Genomic DNA, 15,777 nt, shown 5'->3' on the forward strand with positions numbered 1-15,777 from the left:
ATTTCAGACAGCACTTGCTTCATCTGCTCTTCTGTTCCTTTCTTCCTGAATCCTGGCTGCCTCATTTCAATAGATAAATGAAATCTTTCTCACTTTCTCAATACTCTTTGGGGAAATTCCACTTTGAAATTCTCTTTTCCCTGTCATTTTTACTTTACAGTTGAGAGGACAGGGATGAACTAGGAAACAGGATCTCGATCTCTCGATCTCTCTCTCTCTCTCTCTCTCTCTCTCGCCTTCTCTCTTTTTTAAATGACGTAGGGAGTTTGGACATCCTCCCTACCCCCACCTCCCCTCTTTGAGTCTAACCCTGATTCCTGATTCCTGGAGAATTACAGTTTTCCTTTTAATGCTTGCTGATTACCGCACCGGGGAGGAGCGGGAGGGGCTGCCCAAGGAAGACCCCTGGAGCCCATTCTGATCTCCGAGGAGCCCCAGCTGCCGGGTCCCGGTCAGGCTGGTCACAAAGCCCGGCGGGGCTGAAGCGCGAGCACATCTGACAGAGGCTTCCAAGCGTCCCGCGGTGCGCCCGTCTCGGCGGTGGCGGCTCCACTCCGCCCGGGCCCGAGTTCGCTGGGGGACAACTTACTGTGCTCGCCGAGCGTCCACACTGCAAACTCCCAAGCGGGAGGGGGAAAACAGCCCAGGCTGTGCCGTGCCGAGGAGTAGAGGCAACAAAAGACCGAGGCACGAGGGGAGGGAGGCAGGCACGGAGAGAACGCGGACTCTGGCCCCTAGCTCCCCGAGAGCGCCCCTCGGATGCTGCTGGGGAGACCCTCCGGGCCTCTCTTTGGGGCCTCTGGGGCCCGCGGCTCAGACAGGTAGTTGGAAGAAAGAAGAACAAAGCTGCCCGCGGAGGCAGGCGGCGGTCTCGGGGCGCCCCGGGGCGGGGACAGCCGAGGCCGAGGAGGCACCCCGCGCCCCCTGCCCAGCGGCCCGAGCGCCCGGCGCCGGCTACCTCCGCCGCCTCCCCTCACGCCTCCTCCTCCCCGAGGAGTCTGCGCTTCCGAAGGGACGGGCAGCGGGCGGAGGGCGGCGGAGGACGCGGGGGAGCGGGGAAGGCCGGCGGCGTGGGGGGGGCGCCGGACGAGGGGGTGGGGCGGGGGGCGGGGGGCGGGGGCGCCCCCCCACGCCGCCGAGCCGGGCGGGCCCCAACCGCCACCCTGCCGCAATTTCCCTGTGTCATGGCTCCGGTCTCTTAGCAACAGCCGCCAGTCCGGCCGCCCCGAGCCGCCGCCGCGGGCTCAACTCCACCCGGTGGAGCCCGGCGCGCCGCAGCCACACAAAAGAGGCGCGAGGGCCGGCGGCGCGGCCGCGGGGGCCCGCCCGGGAGCGCCGCGCTAGGGGACGCCGCGAGCTGGAGGATGAGCGGCGGAGAGGAGGGCTCCGAGGCGGGATGCGGGATGCGGAGGACCTGACACTTCTTGGAAACTCTTGGAAATGGCTCCCGCCACAGCGCCGGCGGGGACTGCGAGCCTGGGGCGGGCGCTCGCCCCCGCGGGGCTGCTGAGCCGCGCTCGGATGCAGGGCCCCGGGGCGCTGTCCCTGCGCTCCGCCGTCGGCTCGGGCTGAAAAAGTTTCTCCATGGTTCCTTTGTGTCGCCCGAGCGCCCGTTCGCCGGCCCCGACCTCCCTCGGTCTCCCTGGGTAAGTGAGCGATCTTGTGTGCGGAGAGTGCTGCCATTTTGAGCAATTCTGCCAGTCCCCAGCCCTTGGGGGCCCCTCCCCGCCCCTAGGGTCCCCGAGCCCCCGCGCCCCGGGCTGGTGTTCGGTGAGAGGCTTTTTCCTGGGCTGGCTACACGGGATGCGCTGCCCAGAAAAAGCTAGTTCAGGATTGCCCTCACTTCGCTCCTGCCTGTCTCCTTTCCAGAGGCGGACTCCCAGCTGCTGCACTCATGTGACTCCAGCTAACATCAATAAGCAGACCAAAGCCAGGGGCCAGGGGGTCGCCGCCCTGCCAGTGAGGGGCCGGGGGTCGAGGACCTGGGTTGGGTACCGGGCACAGCACAGCGCTCCCAGCCTGTGGGCTCCGAGCCTCCGAGCCTCAGAGTGGGGCTTAATCCATCATGAGCGGAGAACTTAAATGTCTCTCTTGGAAGCAGTTGTATTTTTAGACATCCCTCCTTTGCTTCCCCCATCCTCCATTCTTTAACCACGGTAAGACCAGCTCCAGGCAGTAAATTGCGAGGGCAGCCAAGCTTGACTGCTAAGTTTGTTTTCTTTCATTAGGTATAAAGGAAAACCTCAAAGGTGGGTTTCCTGTGGCATCTGACCTTTGTTTGTATTTCGTGTCAGATGGTGATACATTAAAAGGGAGTACAGCCTTCAACAGAGCTGAAGGAATAATAAACGAGGGAGTTAATTACTAGCTATTAAACTCATTTTAAAGATGTGCGGTAAAGGACTGTTGAAATCCATTTCAACCTTCCTTACATTCTACCGGAGCCAAAGCTGCCTTGCTGAGGAGAAATCCAAGTGAGTTTCCCCCTCCCCCAAGGCATCCAGCCTCCCGGTGCACCTGATCAATGCCCAACAAAACATGTAGCCTTTCTGCGGTGGGAGAGCCACCCTGCCAACTGAGTCTGAGTTCGCTTCTAAAAAATGTCTGGTCCTTAAAGCCTTAAGATAACCACGGATCTCCAGATTATTTAACATGCTGGACTCCAAGGATCACTTAAAACAACAGTCTCTATGTTACGACCACATAATAAATGTGCTTACTTATTTGGGATTAGAGATAGACAGTAAGCTCTTTTTTTTGTTTGTTTCAATCTGTACTTACTGGTGCAGCTTAAAGGTTTATAGATGTATTCTCTATACTGACCCCTCTCTTATCTACCTGGTGCTTCTCTTTACTGAAACCCAACTAAGTCCCAAAGAGATATTGATTTGCAAATATTGCAAAGAGCTGATTACCATTTGCATTCCCACGGATGGAGAAAAGATCCTGCCTATATTGATATAATGGAGGAACTCAAGGGCCAAAGCCTTTCACCCAATCACCAATTAAAAGCAAAATTCTACCTACCACACATTTTCAAGGGGGAGTTTATTCTAAAACATGAATTACCTGATAAAGGATAGAAGAGCAAAAGGCTTGGGAGTGATATCTAAGTCTTTCAGTTCATACAATGTCCTTGATTTTAGCACCTCATAAGAGGGAAAACAACTAATGGGACAGAAAATGTTCTACTCTGGAGATACAGCAAGACTGTAATTTTTAGAGGCTGCCAAATAACCACAAATATGCATTTGTGAATTTACCTACCCAGGCTTTATTACAAACAACTAAATAAACTTCCCAAGAGTAGTCCATTGATTGTTGCCACCCTCCCTTCCTAAAAATGACCTCATGAGAAAGGGATAAGGGGGAAAAACAAAACAAAACAGAACAGTTTTGGCTTGGGAGAAATGTCATTCTACAAATCATCATATTATGTAGACTGCTTTACCTAGTTAATTGCCTACTCATTTGAATACTGGGACTCTGTAGCATGCTCTTGGCACCTTAATAAGGGGCCAGAAAGCTATTTTGGCAGAGTGTTAGTTTTTTTAATTGTAATTTTCCCATATGAGAAAAAGATCTTTCATCTTGGAGATTCCAGGGGACTTCTCAAATTCCCTGATGAAATCTGGCACATGATACCTTTAAGGGAGTTCCTCTGAGGGAGGAAAGAAGGCCAGAAGGAAGAGCTCAGTTACATAAGCAGTTACCTAAAACTAAATATTCCACCCCAAGAAGCTGTCCAGATGTTGCTGAGAGGAGAGAAGGCCATGCAAGGGATCTGCCTGCACATAGCTGTAGGAACAGGCATAGGTGGGAAACAACTTTGTGAAGGGATTTATTGTCAGAGTATTGCAATATCTCTGCTGCTTCCCCAGTGGTGAACTCTCTATTAATTATCTGAAGTAAAGAAACCGCCTGCCTGCCATTATATGACCTTTGATTTTCATCCAGTGAAATAAATTCCTTTGTCTTTATACAGTAGTAACTTTCCTGACTGTTTTAGTGACTTTGGGCCACACATTGACAGATTCCCCAGCTTAGAGAGACTTGAAACTCCTGTGGCAGCTCCCTTGAAAAATCTTCCAATTCCTGAAGGACTGAGGAAAAGAATCTTGCCAGGGAAGTCCTTAACCACTACTTTGAGTCCCTACATTTAGGTTTTACTAATGGTTGGAACTCCATTGTTCATTTCAAACCCTCATATTACCATGGAGTGTGTGGGGGAGATGGGTGGGGAGCGGGGAGAAGAAGGCATATTCTCAGATGGTTTTATCACCACGTATTAGTTATTGCAATGTTTTATAACCACCTATTAGTTGTTGCAACAACGTTTCCCATCCCTAATGTCTATCTGGCCCCAGCCTCTGTACTCGGCCTTGTTTCAGTTAGTGGATAAAGGCCCTGGGGTGGGGGGCATACATGGAGTGGGATCTGGGAGTAGGGCAGCTGCAGCGTGAGATGTCACTGCAGCCAAGCCGACACCCTCTGACTGTCTTCCTCTGCTTTGCAGCAGGAGGAGGTGGCTGAACAGCTAGTGGGCAGTTGGCGCCCTCCCTGCGCAAGCCTCCATCCCAGAGGCTAGTCCTGCACTCCAGGAGTTCGCCATGATCGCCACCGGCGGCCTGCTAAGGATTTCCGCCAGAAAGCAGGATCCACTCCGCCCCCCAAGCCAGATACCCAAGCGCAAGCGGAAAGCCAAGAAGAGGCGCAAGAACGACGTGGTGGTGGTGAAAGGCAAGCTGAAGCTGTGCTCCATCTCGGGGCTCATCGCCCTCTGTGGGATCCTGGTGCTGCTGGTGGGCATAGCCATGGCGGTGGTGGGCTACTGGCCCAAGGCCACCGGGGCCAATCGGGAGGGGGGTAAGCAGCTGCCGCCTGCGGGCAGCAGCCACCGCGTCCCAACCACGGCCAACAGCAGCAGCAGTGGCAGCAAAAACCGGTCCAGGAGCCACCCTAGGGCTCCAGGGGGTGTCAACTCCAGTTTCGCGGGCGCGCCCAGGAGCACGCCTCCAGCGCGAGCCGCCTCCCCTTCCTCCTCCTCCACGTCGGTGGGCTTCTTCTTCCGCATCTTCTCTGGCTACCTGCACTCTGACAAGCTCAAGGTCTTCGGGCCCCTCATCATGGGCATCGGCATCTTCCTCTTCATCTGCGCAAACGCGGTCCTCCACGAGAACCGGGATAAGAAGACCAAAATCATCAACCTGCGGGACCTCTACTCCACCGTCATCGACGTGCACAGCCTCCGCGCCAAAGACCTGGCGGCCGCGGCGGCCGCCGCGGCGGCCGCAGCCGCCTCTTCGTCGTCGTCGGCCCCCGCCGCGGCGCCCCCCGGGGCCATCCCGCTCAACGGCTTCCTCAGCTACGTGCAGTCGCGGGGCCTGGAGCTGAAGCCCGGGAGCTGCGGTGGCGCCGGGGACGCCTTCGGAGCGGCGGCGATGCTGGCCAAGGGCTCGTGGCCGCCTCACCCCGCAGCGCTGAGCGGCGGTCGCCCTCGGGGCTCCGCGTCCCCGCCGGACCTGGCCTCTTCCCCGAGCTGTCCGCGGGAGCCCCCGAGCCTGGCCGAGGCCGTGTACAGCGTCTACCGCGAGCGTTCGGGCGTGGCAGGCCGTCGCCGGGCCGCCGCTGCCACCGCCGCCGCAGCCGCTAGCAGCTGCAGCAGTCCCGCTCCCTGCAGCCCACCGGAGAGCTGGGGGCGCCAGAGCACCGCCAGCTCCTTCGTGGACTCCTCTCTGAGCGCCTTCGCGCTGCTGCCCTTGCAAGGGGACCGCGATAGGGACGGGGACGCGGAGGGCGCGAGCTGCAGCTGGCAGAGGCCTCCGGGGGAACGCGGCTCCCTGGAGATCCCGAGGGGCGAGCTCGACCTGAGCATGACCAACCTCCGCGGAGCAGAGGGCAGCTTGCGCGGGGCGCGCCAGGAGCTGGAGGAGCCCGAGGGCGCGGTAGCGGCGCGCGCCGCCAGGGGGCAGGGCGGCCGCCTGCCCAGGACCGGCAGGTACGCGGCCTTGCGGCGCCGCAGCACCAGTGGGCTCCCGGACTACCGGGCGCCGCCGTCCCCCGAGCCCCCGCCCTCCCGGGTGAGTGCGGACCCGGACTCCAGCCCTCTGGTCAAAGCCGCCTCCCCCTCGCCACCCCTGCGGCTGGAGAGCTTGCCCCCCACCAGGCGGGACTCCGGGAGCTCCCAGTCGGATGACCCATCCAGCAGCAATAAGGGCTACACACCCCTGCGGGAGGCCGGCACCTCCTCCGAGTCGGTCTTGGACGCAGTAGCTGGTCAAACGCGAGACTCTGTGGCCGCTCCCGTTCCGGGTGCGGAGCAGAGCTCGCCGGAGGGTGCCAGCCAGGAGCCACCCACGGCCGAGCAACCTCAGCCGGTGCAGAGGCAGTTTACAAACAAGGAGAAACTCATCATGATTTCCAGGTCTCATGCCATAGGGGTAGAAGAACTGGAAAGCACAGGCATTTAGAGAAAGGGGTGGGTTGGGGAGGAGGAAAGAGAAAATGGGAGAAACGCCCACTTGAATCAGTGCATTAACAGGTCCCTGTTTCTTTTGTGGACTGATACGAGGACAACATTCAATATCCAAAGAGCTGCAGAATGTTATCCTTGAATTGCGTCCACAAGATTCCTGTAGATAACTCCAAGGATTTTTTTTTTAAAGCAAACTAGTCTTTTTATGTCCGATGGTGATTGTATGTTCAATGAAAACCAAATGTATTAAAAGGTCAGCAATCTAGTCCATTAGATAAAATCTTTTAATTTTCTTAGGATCAAAATATATATTTTTGACAGTAACTGTGCACTTTACTCCAATTTTTTTTAATCCCTAATTTCCCGACCCCTGTACTCTGCGCTGGTTTTGCCCATAGCTGCTTGCGAATGGCAGGCTTTTTTCTCCCTCCCTTTGCGGAACATAGAAGAGTTTGTCTCAGTTCTCTTAGAATTGATGTTACTAACTGAAGTCAAAGCCAAAAGCATGAATAATTCAGGAAAGAGCACTTTCCTTGCCCCACCCCACTGTGCTCACCCAATGCCCAAAAGCTTCTTCATTTTTAAACGGGTGTGTACGTTTTGCTACTAGGGTATGTGGTGGAGACTGGAGGGGGCCAGGAACTAGACGGACTGTTACATTCCGAAATTTATATCAAGTACACTATGCTTTATTGAGTGTTATCACACCTGTATTGAAAATAGCATTAATATTTAAAATCTTTTTTAATAAAAGAAGTTTCCGAACAAACAGTTAAACATAATATTGCCTCATTTGCCTTGGAGCTAGCTCATCTGGTACCTCTGAAATATTTTGCTGTAACACTGCTACCAGGACTGTTGTGATCTTCCCCCAAAGTACTCAGCACCATTGTCACATGTCCAGCGTATTTTTAAGCTTAAAATGTAGGGTAGTATTTAACATTTGGGAATTTCTCTTTCAAATAGAATGAAATGTTAAGTAAATCGTAATATGCCTATGATACTTCTCATTTACCTCCAAGTATTAATTTGCAGAGCACCAGGCTTAATATTCTCTTCCCATCCTCTTGGATATCACTGATTATAAGTTAGTGGTCTTGAATCCATGGCCTACATAGACAAAAAGATAACGTTTTAATAATTTGGTAGATTGTTTACACTTGATGTCATTAAAAGTGAATTAGTTAATTTTCAAGACCAGGAGACAAGATGTGGTCATTTTGGTCTCCTTGGGCAAAGCAGCTAGTCCTGTAGAAAGAGTGCAGATTCAGAGCTGAGATTGGACCCAGCTGTTGGCATCTCCTAGCTGTGAGGCCTTGTACAAGTCACAAACTCTGAGTCTCAGTCATCTTTCTGTAAAATGAAGAGAATCAGACATACCTCATGGAGCTACGAGAGGAATAGAACAGGGTCAGGGTCAGAGGAGGGTTTATATGTGTGGAGTTTACCAGAACCCTTGGCCCACAGGATGTAGTCAATAAATGGGGGTTATTGTAATTATTATTACCATTATAATATATTGCTGAATGCATACTGTAGAAGAATGGACCTTCCTTGAACTTGAGCTCAAAAAAGTCTAGTCTGAAATCTGGGATATCCACCTATTATCTGTATAACCTTAGACAAATCACTTAATCCCTCTGGGCCTCTGATGGATGATATAATCTCTAAGATCTTCAGCTCTAAAAACCTTACTTAAATTCAGGCTCTTGTCCTGGATGTAATCGTATCACATTTGTACCTACAACTTCGCAAAGAGTGAATATAAGTCATCAACTACCATTAGCGCAACATTCTGTAATACACTTTAAAAGGGCCTAATTTATTCTCAGATTGGATCTGCATTAAGCCAGTAACTCACTTTAAGGCTGTAGATTAATATATTGGGCTCTTCTATAAAGCAAAAGTGAGTTTGCACTAATGAGTGACATGCAAGTGTAATAAGACCTCAAGGTAGTGTTAAATTTCAACAGTCTCAATTGCTTTATCACACTTCCAAAATAAATGTCAAACTTCCTTAGGTTTTCTTCTCCATTACCTTGGGTACTGGGTAATTTGTATACTGAGACAGCGTGTTACTTCAAGGGGAAAACAGGTTCTGGTGTTCTACAATACTGTTTCCAGTCCTCGGAGAATGCACTGTAAATGCTACATTTATCAAATGCTAAGTGACATTTAGCAAATAATAAAGCTAATACCTCTTAGCTTAACTAAGGAGAGGTGGACAGAATACTGTTTATATCTCACAAACTTAGCTCCATATCAGATAATATCTAACTTAACCATTGAACAATTTAACTAGATTTTTTTTCTGAAGATAGAAAAAGATGAGCTCAATTTTCCAAATCTTGGGAGGAGCCTGTGATTTCTTTAGACTTCAGAGGAAGTGTATAAGTGTAGTAATTCACAATCTTAACTTTCATAGGAGCAGAAATCTGCAATAATAATGCTAATTTTCACTCGGTACTTACTGTGGGTTCAGTACTATTGTAGGAACTTTGTACACATTATCTCAGTGAATCCTCACAGCAGCTCTATTGAAGTAGGATTATTCTTACCCCTGTTTTGCAGAGAAAGACACTGAGGTCAGAAAGATGGAATTGTCGTCCAGGGTTACACAGCTGGTAAATGGTGGATCCAGGATTTACACAGAGTTTGGAAGATTAGGTAGACCTGTCGGCAGATGCTGAGTTGAAATTGGCATTTCTGGAGACCATCAAAATACTTTATATATTCTTTATTTCCTGCCAGATCCCTTTCCAGACCATTCTTAGAGACACGCAGAAAATTGTCAGAATGCACAGTCAGATAAAAAGCTGGAGTTCGTAAATCTTCAGACAGGCATGAACAAGTTTTTTTGTAAGTGACTTTTCAGGGGTTTTTGTACACAATAAATAAGAGTATTTGAAAGGGCCTTATAAATGATAGAATCCCCCCACCTTTAATTTATAAATGAGGTTTCTAAGATTTAGAAAGATGGAACAATTTATTCTGAGACAAACAGCAGTGGCAGGACTCAAATGTTAAATTAAAATAATTGCAACAATTGGTGTGATGGTATTTTTTCCCTGAATTTCTGTCATGTACCAGCTGGGTGACCATAGACAAGTTACATAGTCTCTCTGTGTCTCAATTTCCTTTTCCACACTATAGGAATAATAATGTCCCTACCTTACAGGACTGGAGTAAAGATTAAATGAACTAATATTTGTGTAAAGTGCTTATAATGGGCTTGGAACATAGAGAGTATTATACAAAGGTTTGTTCCTTTTATTTAAAATAGAATCAACTGCTAAACAATTACTTCATATGACCTTCCTTTTTATTAATAGAATAATTTTAGGCTTAAAAATCTAAAGTATAAGGCAACATAGCATAGTGGCTCAAAGTGTGACTTAGGAGGTTATATAACATAACTGGGTCTTCACATCTAGTAAATGGAGATAATAATAGAATTCGACACATAGAATTAATTATTTAAATGAGGACGAAATAAACTAATATAATTAAAGGACTTAGAACAACTCCTGGCACATAAAAATATTCAGTAAGTGTTAACTACTATTATTAAGGCAAAATACAGAAAAGCAATTAGTAGGCTAAATTTACTACTCAGTAGTTAGGGACAACCATAAACTTAAGGTACTAAAAAGTCTTTAAAATTTAGGTATATCAGAAAGAAAAATTAGACCTTAAAACATGAGGGCTTATGCTGCTGCAGTGCCTCCTGATAGAACATAGAACTATCAAGAGCTAAGCATATGCTCCTTATGGTCCCAGGATCGTAATATTATATAACAATGAATGAACGCCCAAACTGGCACATTTGGCTACATTTAGCCACAATTATTGCATTTCCATTTATTGAGGCTAGCCGTATCAGAAAGGCCAGTGAAGTCCCTGAGGTCTCAGCCCCCTATTAGGCTTCAAGTAGAGATCAGGTGCTCTATTGATTTATTTAAATTGTCTAGACAAAAGTTTTTCTATATTAATTTTTTTCTTTAGTAATTTTGAGTTCTTTAAGATGCAGTTTTGATTTTTTTTGAGCTAGAGAACTTAAGAAAAACCCTCTTACACATAAAATTAGTACAGACTAAGTACATGGACTTGTATTTGGATTAGGATAGTATTTTTGCCATGATATAAAAATACATTTTATAAATAAGATCTTCTTGTATTAAGGGTTGTAGTTTAAGATTGATATTTTTCTTACTTGTAACAAAGAATAGGTTGATGTTTATGGAGTTTGTTTTCCATAGACCCAGACTATTTTAAAATTTTTATTGTTATTTGGAAGGGAGGAGTAAAAATCATTAGGTGAATATTTAGACTAAGTTTTTGAATGATTAACTCTGAAAAACAATATAAGACACCCCACCGTACCCCAGGGAAGTTATCTTTGGGGTTTTTTTCTTCAAAAAGGAATGAGATTCTTCTTTAAATTGATAAGAAAATTCAATGTTTCATCTATTAAGCCACCATCAGTTAAGGAGTCCAACTTTAGTCAAACTACCTGCAACTCTGCCAAGACCTGAGGAGCTCCTTATTTTCTATATGCCATCCATTCATCTATGACATCAGAAAAGCACTGTGCTAGTGTTGAGCCCACATGGGTGTGAACTGCAGTAGGAGTTACAAATGCCAGCCATCCTAAGGACTTAGCCTTCACCCCAGAGCCAGAAGCATTTCAGGATTTCCACCACCCGGAAAGATATTGTTATTCCACTTGAAATGGGCTCTTAGCTGTTGCCCCTTTAATAATGCCAGCTATGACATGGACATGGGCTGATTCGTTACTAAGATAACATACTGTCATTGCTGGTGAAAAGACTGAAAAAGATTATGCAGATTCTCCTGGAGTGTTACAAAGTATGGGCCTGTCTCAATAACCTGTGCTTTCTGATCCTACATTGTGACCAAGTCCCACAAAGGCTGACTGTAAATAACAAGGGAGGAAAATAGGCAGGCCCAGTAGTGGAAGAAAAAGAGCATCCTGCCAAAAGAGAAAAAAAGATATGCCAGAATCACTAGGGAAGCTTTTTGTTTCATAAAAGAGCATTTGGTTACTCTTGTTTATAGATCATTTTGTATGTAAAGTGTCTTAAAAATTGCAATAACTTTTATTCCTTAGCAAATATTCTTTTTGCAAATGCATGGCTAGACATTAATTCATATATTTTTTAATATTTAAGAAATTCAACACAACATTGTATTATTAATGCAAACCCACTTGATACTAGTAAATGCTAAACACCTAATAATGTTTAATAATTGAAAAGAAATTTATGGGCAAATTTATGAACAATTTATTTTAAGTTGAGAAACTCCAGTATCTTTAAACTATGTCTATATGTCTAAAAAAAAATCTAAAAGTTATTAATGACTGATATAACTAGGTCAATCGAAGCAAACCAGATCAGAAAATGACTTTGTCTCTGTGGAGACTTTTGCCATTGTTTTATGTGGCTAATTGCCTTATCGCTCCCTTTTGTATAGACACAACCTAAAAAACACCCAATTTCACCTGTAGTAGTAAGCAGCTGTGTCTCAAGCTTCTGCCCTTTTGGTAAAATACACAAATTGCTTTCAGATGAGTTTCAGATACATTATACTCTGCCTATCATGAGTCAGATAGGCACTGTGGTAGGTAGAAAGGATAAAAATATCCTTTTTGTGTCTGTGAAAGACACAATTTCTGACCACAGAATCTTGTAATAGTATTGTTTCTGAGACAGGCACACAAACCGTAATTTTACTGTAATGTGAATATTACAAGAGAATTGTGATACAAATCTTCCAGCTGAGTCTTGAGAAATGAAGAAAATGTCAGATAGGTACAAAAAGCTGGGAAAGGTGTGTTGGCCAGTGGGGCCAGCATGAGCAAATGCAGAACACAAAACACAATTTAAAAAGCCAGATTTTCATAAGGTAATTGATATTTAATTATTACCTAGTATCTCCATAGCATAGAGGTGTTTATTTTGGAAAAAAACAACAAAAACAAAACAAAAAACTATATATCTCTGATCTATAGATATAGATAAATAGATGTCTCCTTTATAAGTAGCAGAAGGATATTTGAAATTAAAATTACGATGGTTTGGCATTAAAATGCTCGAAACATATATACCTACATTCTATATTTAATGATTCATTTTTAAATGACCTTCACTAGCAGGGCTTCTTAACTGAGAAGTATCAGTACATAGAACTAACAAACTAAATTCTTATTGGACCTAAGCTATCTTTATGAGCAAGAATGATTTTTGCTGAATTATACATTGCTTTAAAATTACCATTTAATTTGAAATTTCAAATTCTGGAAATCATTTCCCTAGACGTGTGTATAAGGAGATAAAACTGACAGGAGAATCTGTCACTTGGCAACACTGTTTGGATCATGGATCAAGTGTGTTGATCCATGTACCGTGAAGACTGGAGACAGCATAAACTTGGGGGTTGTTCTATCAAGCCACAGGTCATTTTTCAGAATCTAGACATGATAACTGAATATATTTCTACAGATTTCTACATCAATTTTGCAGCATAATTTACATGAGGAAACATAAATAATTTATCTTTGTTAATAATAAACATCCTTTTTTTTGTTCCTCACGTATGTGTTCATAGCAAAAGGAAAGGTTAAGACTCAGACATACTGTCGCAAATGTGTATGAGTATTCTTTGTGGACTGGCACCAAAAACACTATGCCTTTTGATTTTTAAACAGCCAGTCATTTTGAGATAGTCACTGAAAACAGATTTGGCCAGAATAACAAAGTATAGATGCAGCTTAATACTTCGTTTATGCACAAAGCTGCAAACAAAAAGATATAGGCAGAAAACCTGCTTTTCAATACAAATATTCTATTAAAGTAAAAAAATATAATTTTATTAACAAAAGTATAATTTTGTTAGTTTGAATTCCTCACATAATTACTTGATTTCTTCAAAATCTTTTTAGTGCATAAACACAGTCAAGGCAAACATATAAAATGTGTTTTCTAATCCATGAAAGTGAGAATTCTGCAAAATCACTTTGCATTATAGGTAAAATTTAATAGATATCATCAGTTATGGTTTATTGTCAGAGCCACTAATAATTCTTCCATAAGGTTATATCTATTGGTAAGAAGTTTACAAATTGGAAATACTGGTAGATAAAGTGCTGTGGTTAATATATCATGATAAATGATATCAGGAAGCAAATAGAATTCTTGATAAAGAGCAAGAAAATTCAAAAGACTAATTTGGTGACCTAAATACTAATCCTTCTGCTTATGTAACCATGCAGCGTAATGTGTTTGGAGCACTAAATACGACTTGAGTGCTTGCTCATTTGATTGTACAATTTATTCTATTTGTATTTCTAGTTTTATTTCAGCTTCATGCCTGGGAACATCTCTTGATTTATTAGTCTTGCTTGGGATTACTACTTTAAAAAAATGAATGCATTTATAGTGATAGTAATAGTAATAATAATAATAGTCTTAAAAAAGACCAAAAAGTAATTTGAGCACTAATAATAAATAATTGTTTGCCTCCCAATTTTTTATATCTTCTCAAATAGAGAGTAAATTGACTGATACCTTCTGGAAACATGTGCCACTGAAAAGCCAAAGCACAATTAAAGTGCATGTTTGCAATCTCCTCGTTCCTCAAATCCCATGGATGTCCAACACTAGAACCTTTCTTTGATTCATGTAGGATATTCTGACTAAGTCAGAGAGATGCTGGTGAATGATTTCCAAGATATCTTTTATTATAAAGTGAATGGAAAGGACATTTAATAATGCTATACCTGCCTGAAAAAAATGCCAGCTTTCATTAAGTCAGTGGCAATTAAATGCAACACTTGACAAATAAATTGAACAAAGCATCTGGCTAGCCTGTAAGTATGAATCATCTTCAATGGAAGTACCAAATTATAGTAAAAAAAAATAAAGGGATATAAAAAGGAAAATAAAATTCATACATGATTAGGGCCATGAGTAAAAATAATCCAAGTTGATATGTGGCAACTTGTAATGCAGCATAATTTTAGAAAATTATTTAGTGATTGTATAAATGTGACATGCCTGAAAAATGTTAATTAAACTGGTTTACGCAATGGTGGAGATGTATAATTATTTAGACATGCTCCCACAGTCCTTTGGAAGAAAATTTAAATTCCAGCTCTAAAAGGCTGTTTGGATTATAACCCCTGGTGCTGAGGGTTGAATGCAAAGCCTTTTTATCCACTGAAAATGATGAGATCCTGGAAGTGTCACCAGCTTGCCTCACTCTTCTCTGATTTCATTCACGCAGATTAGAAAGGGCAACTTGAACAGCAAGGAGCATCTATATCTTTAATGCTTTCTCTTTTACCAACATCTTTCAGCACATTTAAGTCACGGAGGAAAGACAGCAAAAAGATACTAGGTTCGTCTCATAAGGAGTAATCCATCCATTGTATCTTTTAATTTATAGGCACTCCTTATAATCTTAAAGACAGAAGAAGGGGGAAGATTGTCTATTAAAATCTGGAACATCTTCCATCATGTCTAAAACTAATATGTCTGCCTGAGATTGATTTCTGAGTCTTGGCCTGAATTACAGATTTGGGAATCAGGCTGTTGCAATAAAAATTAGAATTGATGACAGAAATATTAGTGGAAGGATACCTGGGATTTTGAGTTGCAAATGTTATAGGCTGAAGGAGATTCTGGAGGTGTGATTAATGTGCGTGTATGTGCACACACACGTGCATCAATGAACGAACTATTGAAACTTAAAGCAAGTCAACTTTGTAACTTACTGATTTTGAAGTATGTGAACAAAAATAAATACTTTTGAGAATATATCACATGCCATAGCAAGAAAACCTTTGCTTCAAGCAGATAATAGGACTGACAAGCCGTGTATGCCATAGTTCTAATGACATAGGCTGTGACCTTAAGAAAAATTGAAAAATTCCAAAACAAAATTTATATGTCATAGAATTTGGTCATGGCCCAGGCTTAGGAAGAAACTTGATCATATTTATACTAGCAAAGCGATACATAAGACTTGATGAGTTCCATGGAAAGTTTTTATATTATATTTTGGTTTTCGTGTGAAATTGTTTGGATTCTCATTATGCCCACCATAATCAGAATTATGAGCCTAAGTGAAGACTAAAGTATTTTGGAGCTCTGGTCCTTGCTACATGGGTTTAATTAGACAAGAAAATGCCCTGAAAGTGAAGTGAACCAAACAAATGTCAACTTTACAGGCATTGAAATTGATTTCAAAATGTTTGCATCATTAAATTAAAATAAAAT

At 44.3% G+C, this 15,777-nt stretch overlaps 1 protein-coding gene across 1 annotated transcript; it reads left to right on the top strand.

The window, feature by feature from the left end:
* The first annotated feature begins 1,320 nt into the window (after positions 1-1,320).
* Positions 1,321-14,587, top strand: TMEM200C (transmembrane protein 200C). The gene is made up of 2 exons (XM_024235975.3): positions 1,321-1,646; positions 4,517-14,587. Exon 2 carries the CDS (start codon positions 4,611-4,613, stop codon positions 6,468-6,470), a length of 1,860 nt encoding a protein of 619 aa, XP_024091743.2. The 5' UTR covers positions 1,321-1,646; positions 4,517-4,610; the 3' UTR covers positions 6,471-14,587.
* Positions 14,588-15,777: the final 1,190 nt, after the last annotated feature.

This window comes from Pongo abelii, chromosome 17, assembly GCF_028885655.2.
Source record: "Pongo abelii isolate AG06213 chromosome 17, NHGRI_mPonAbe1-v2.0_pri, whole genome shotgun sequence".
NCBI classification, from domain to species: Eukaryota; Metazoa; Chordata; class Mammalia; order Primates; family Hominidae; genus Pongo; species Pongo abelii.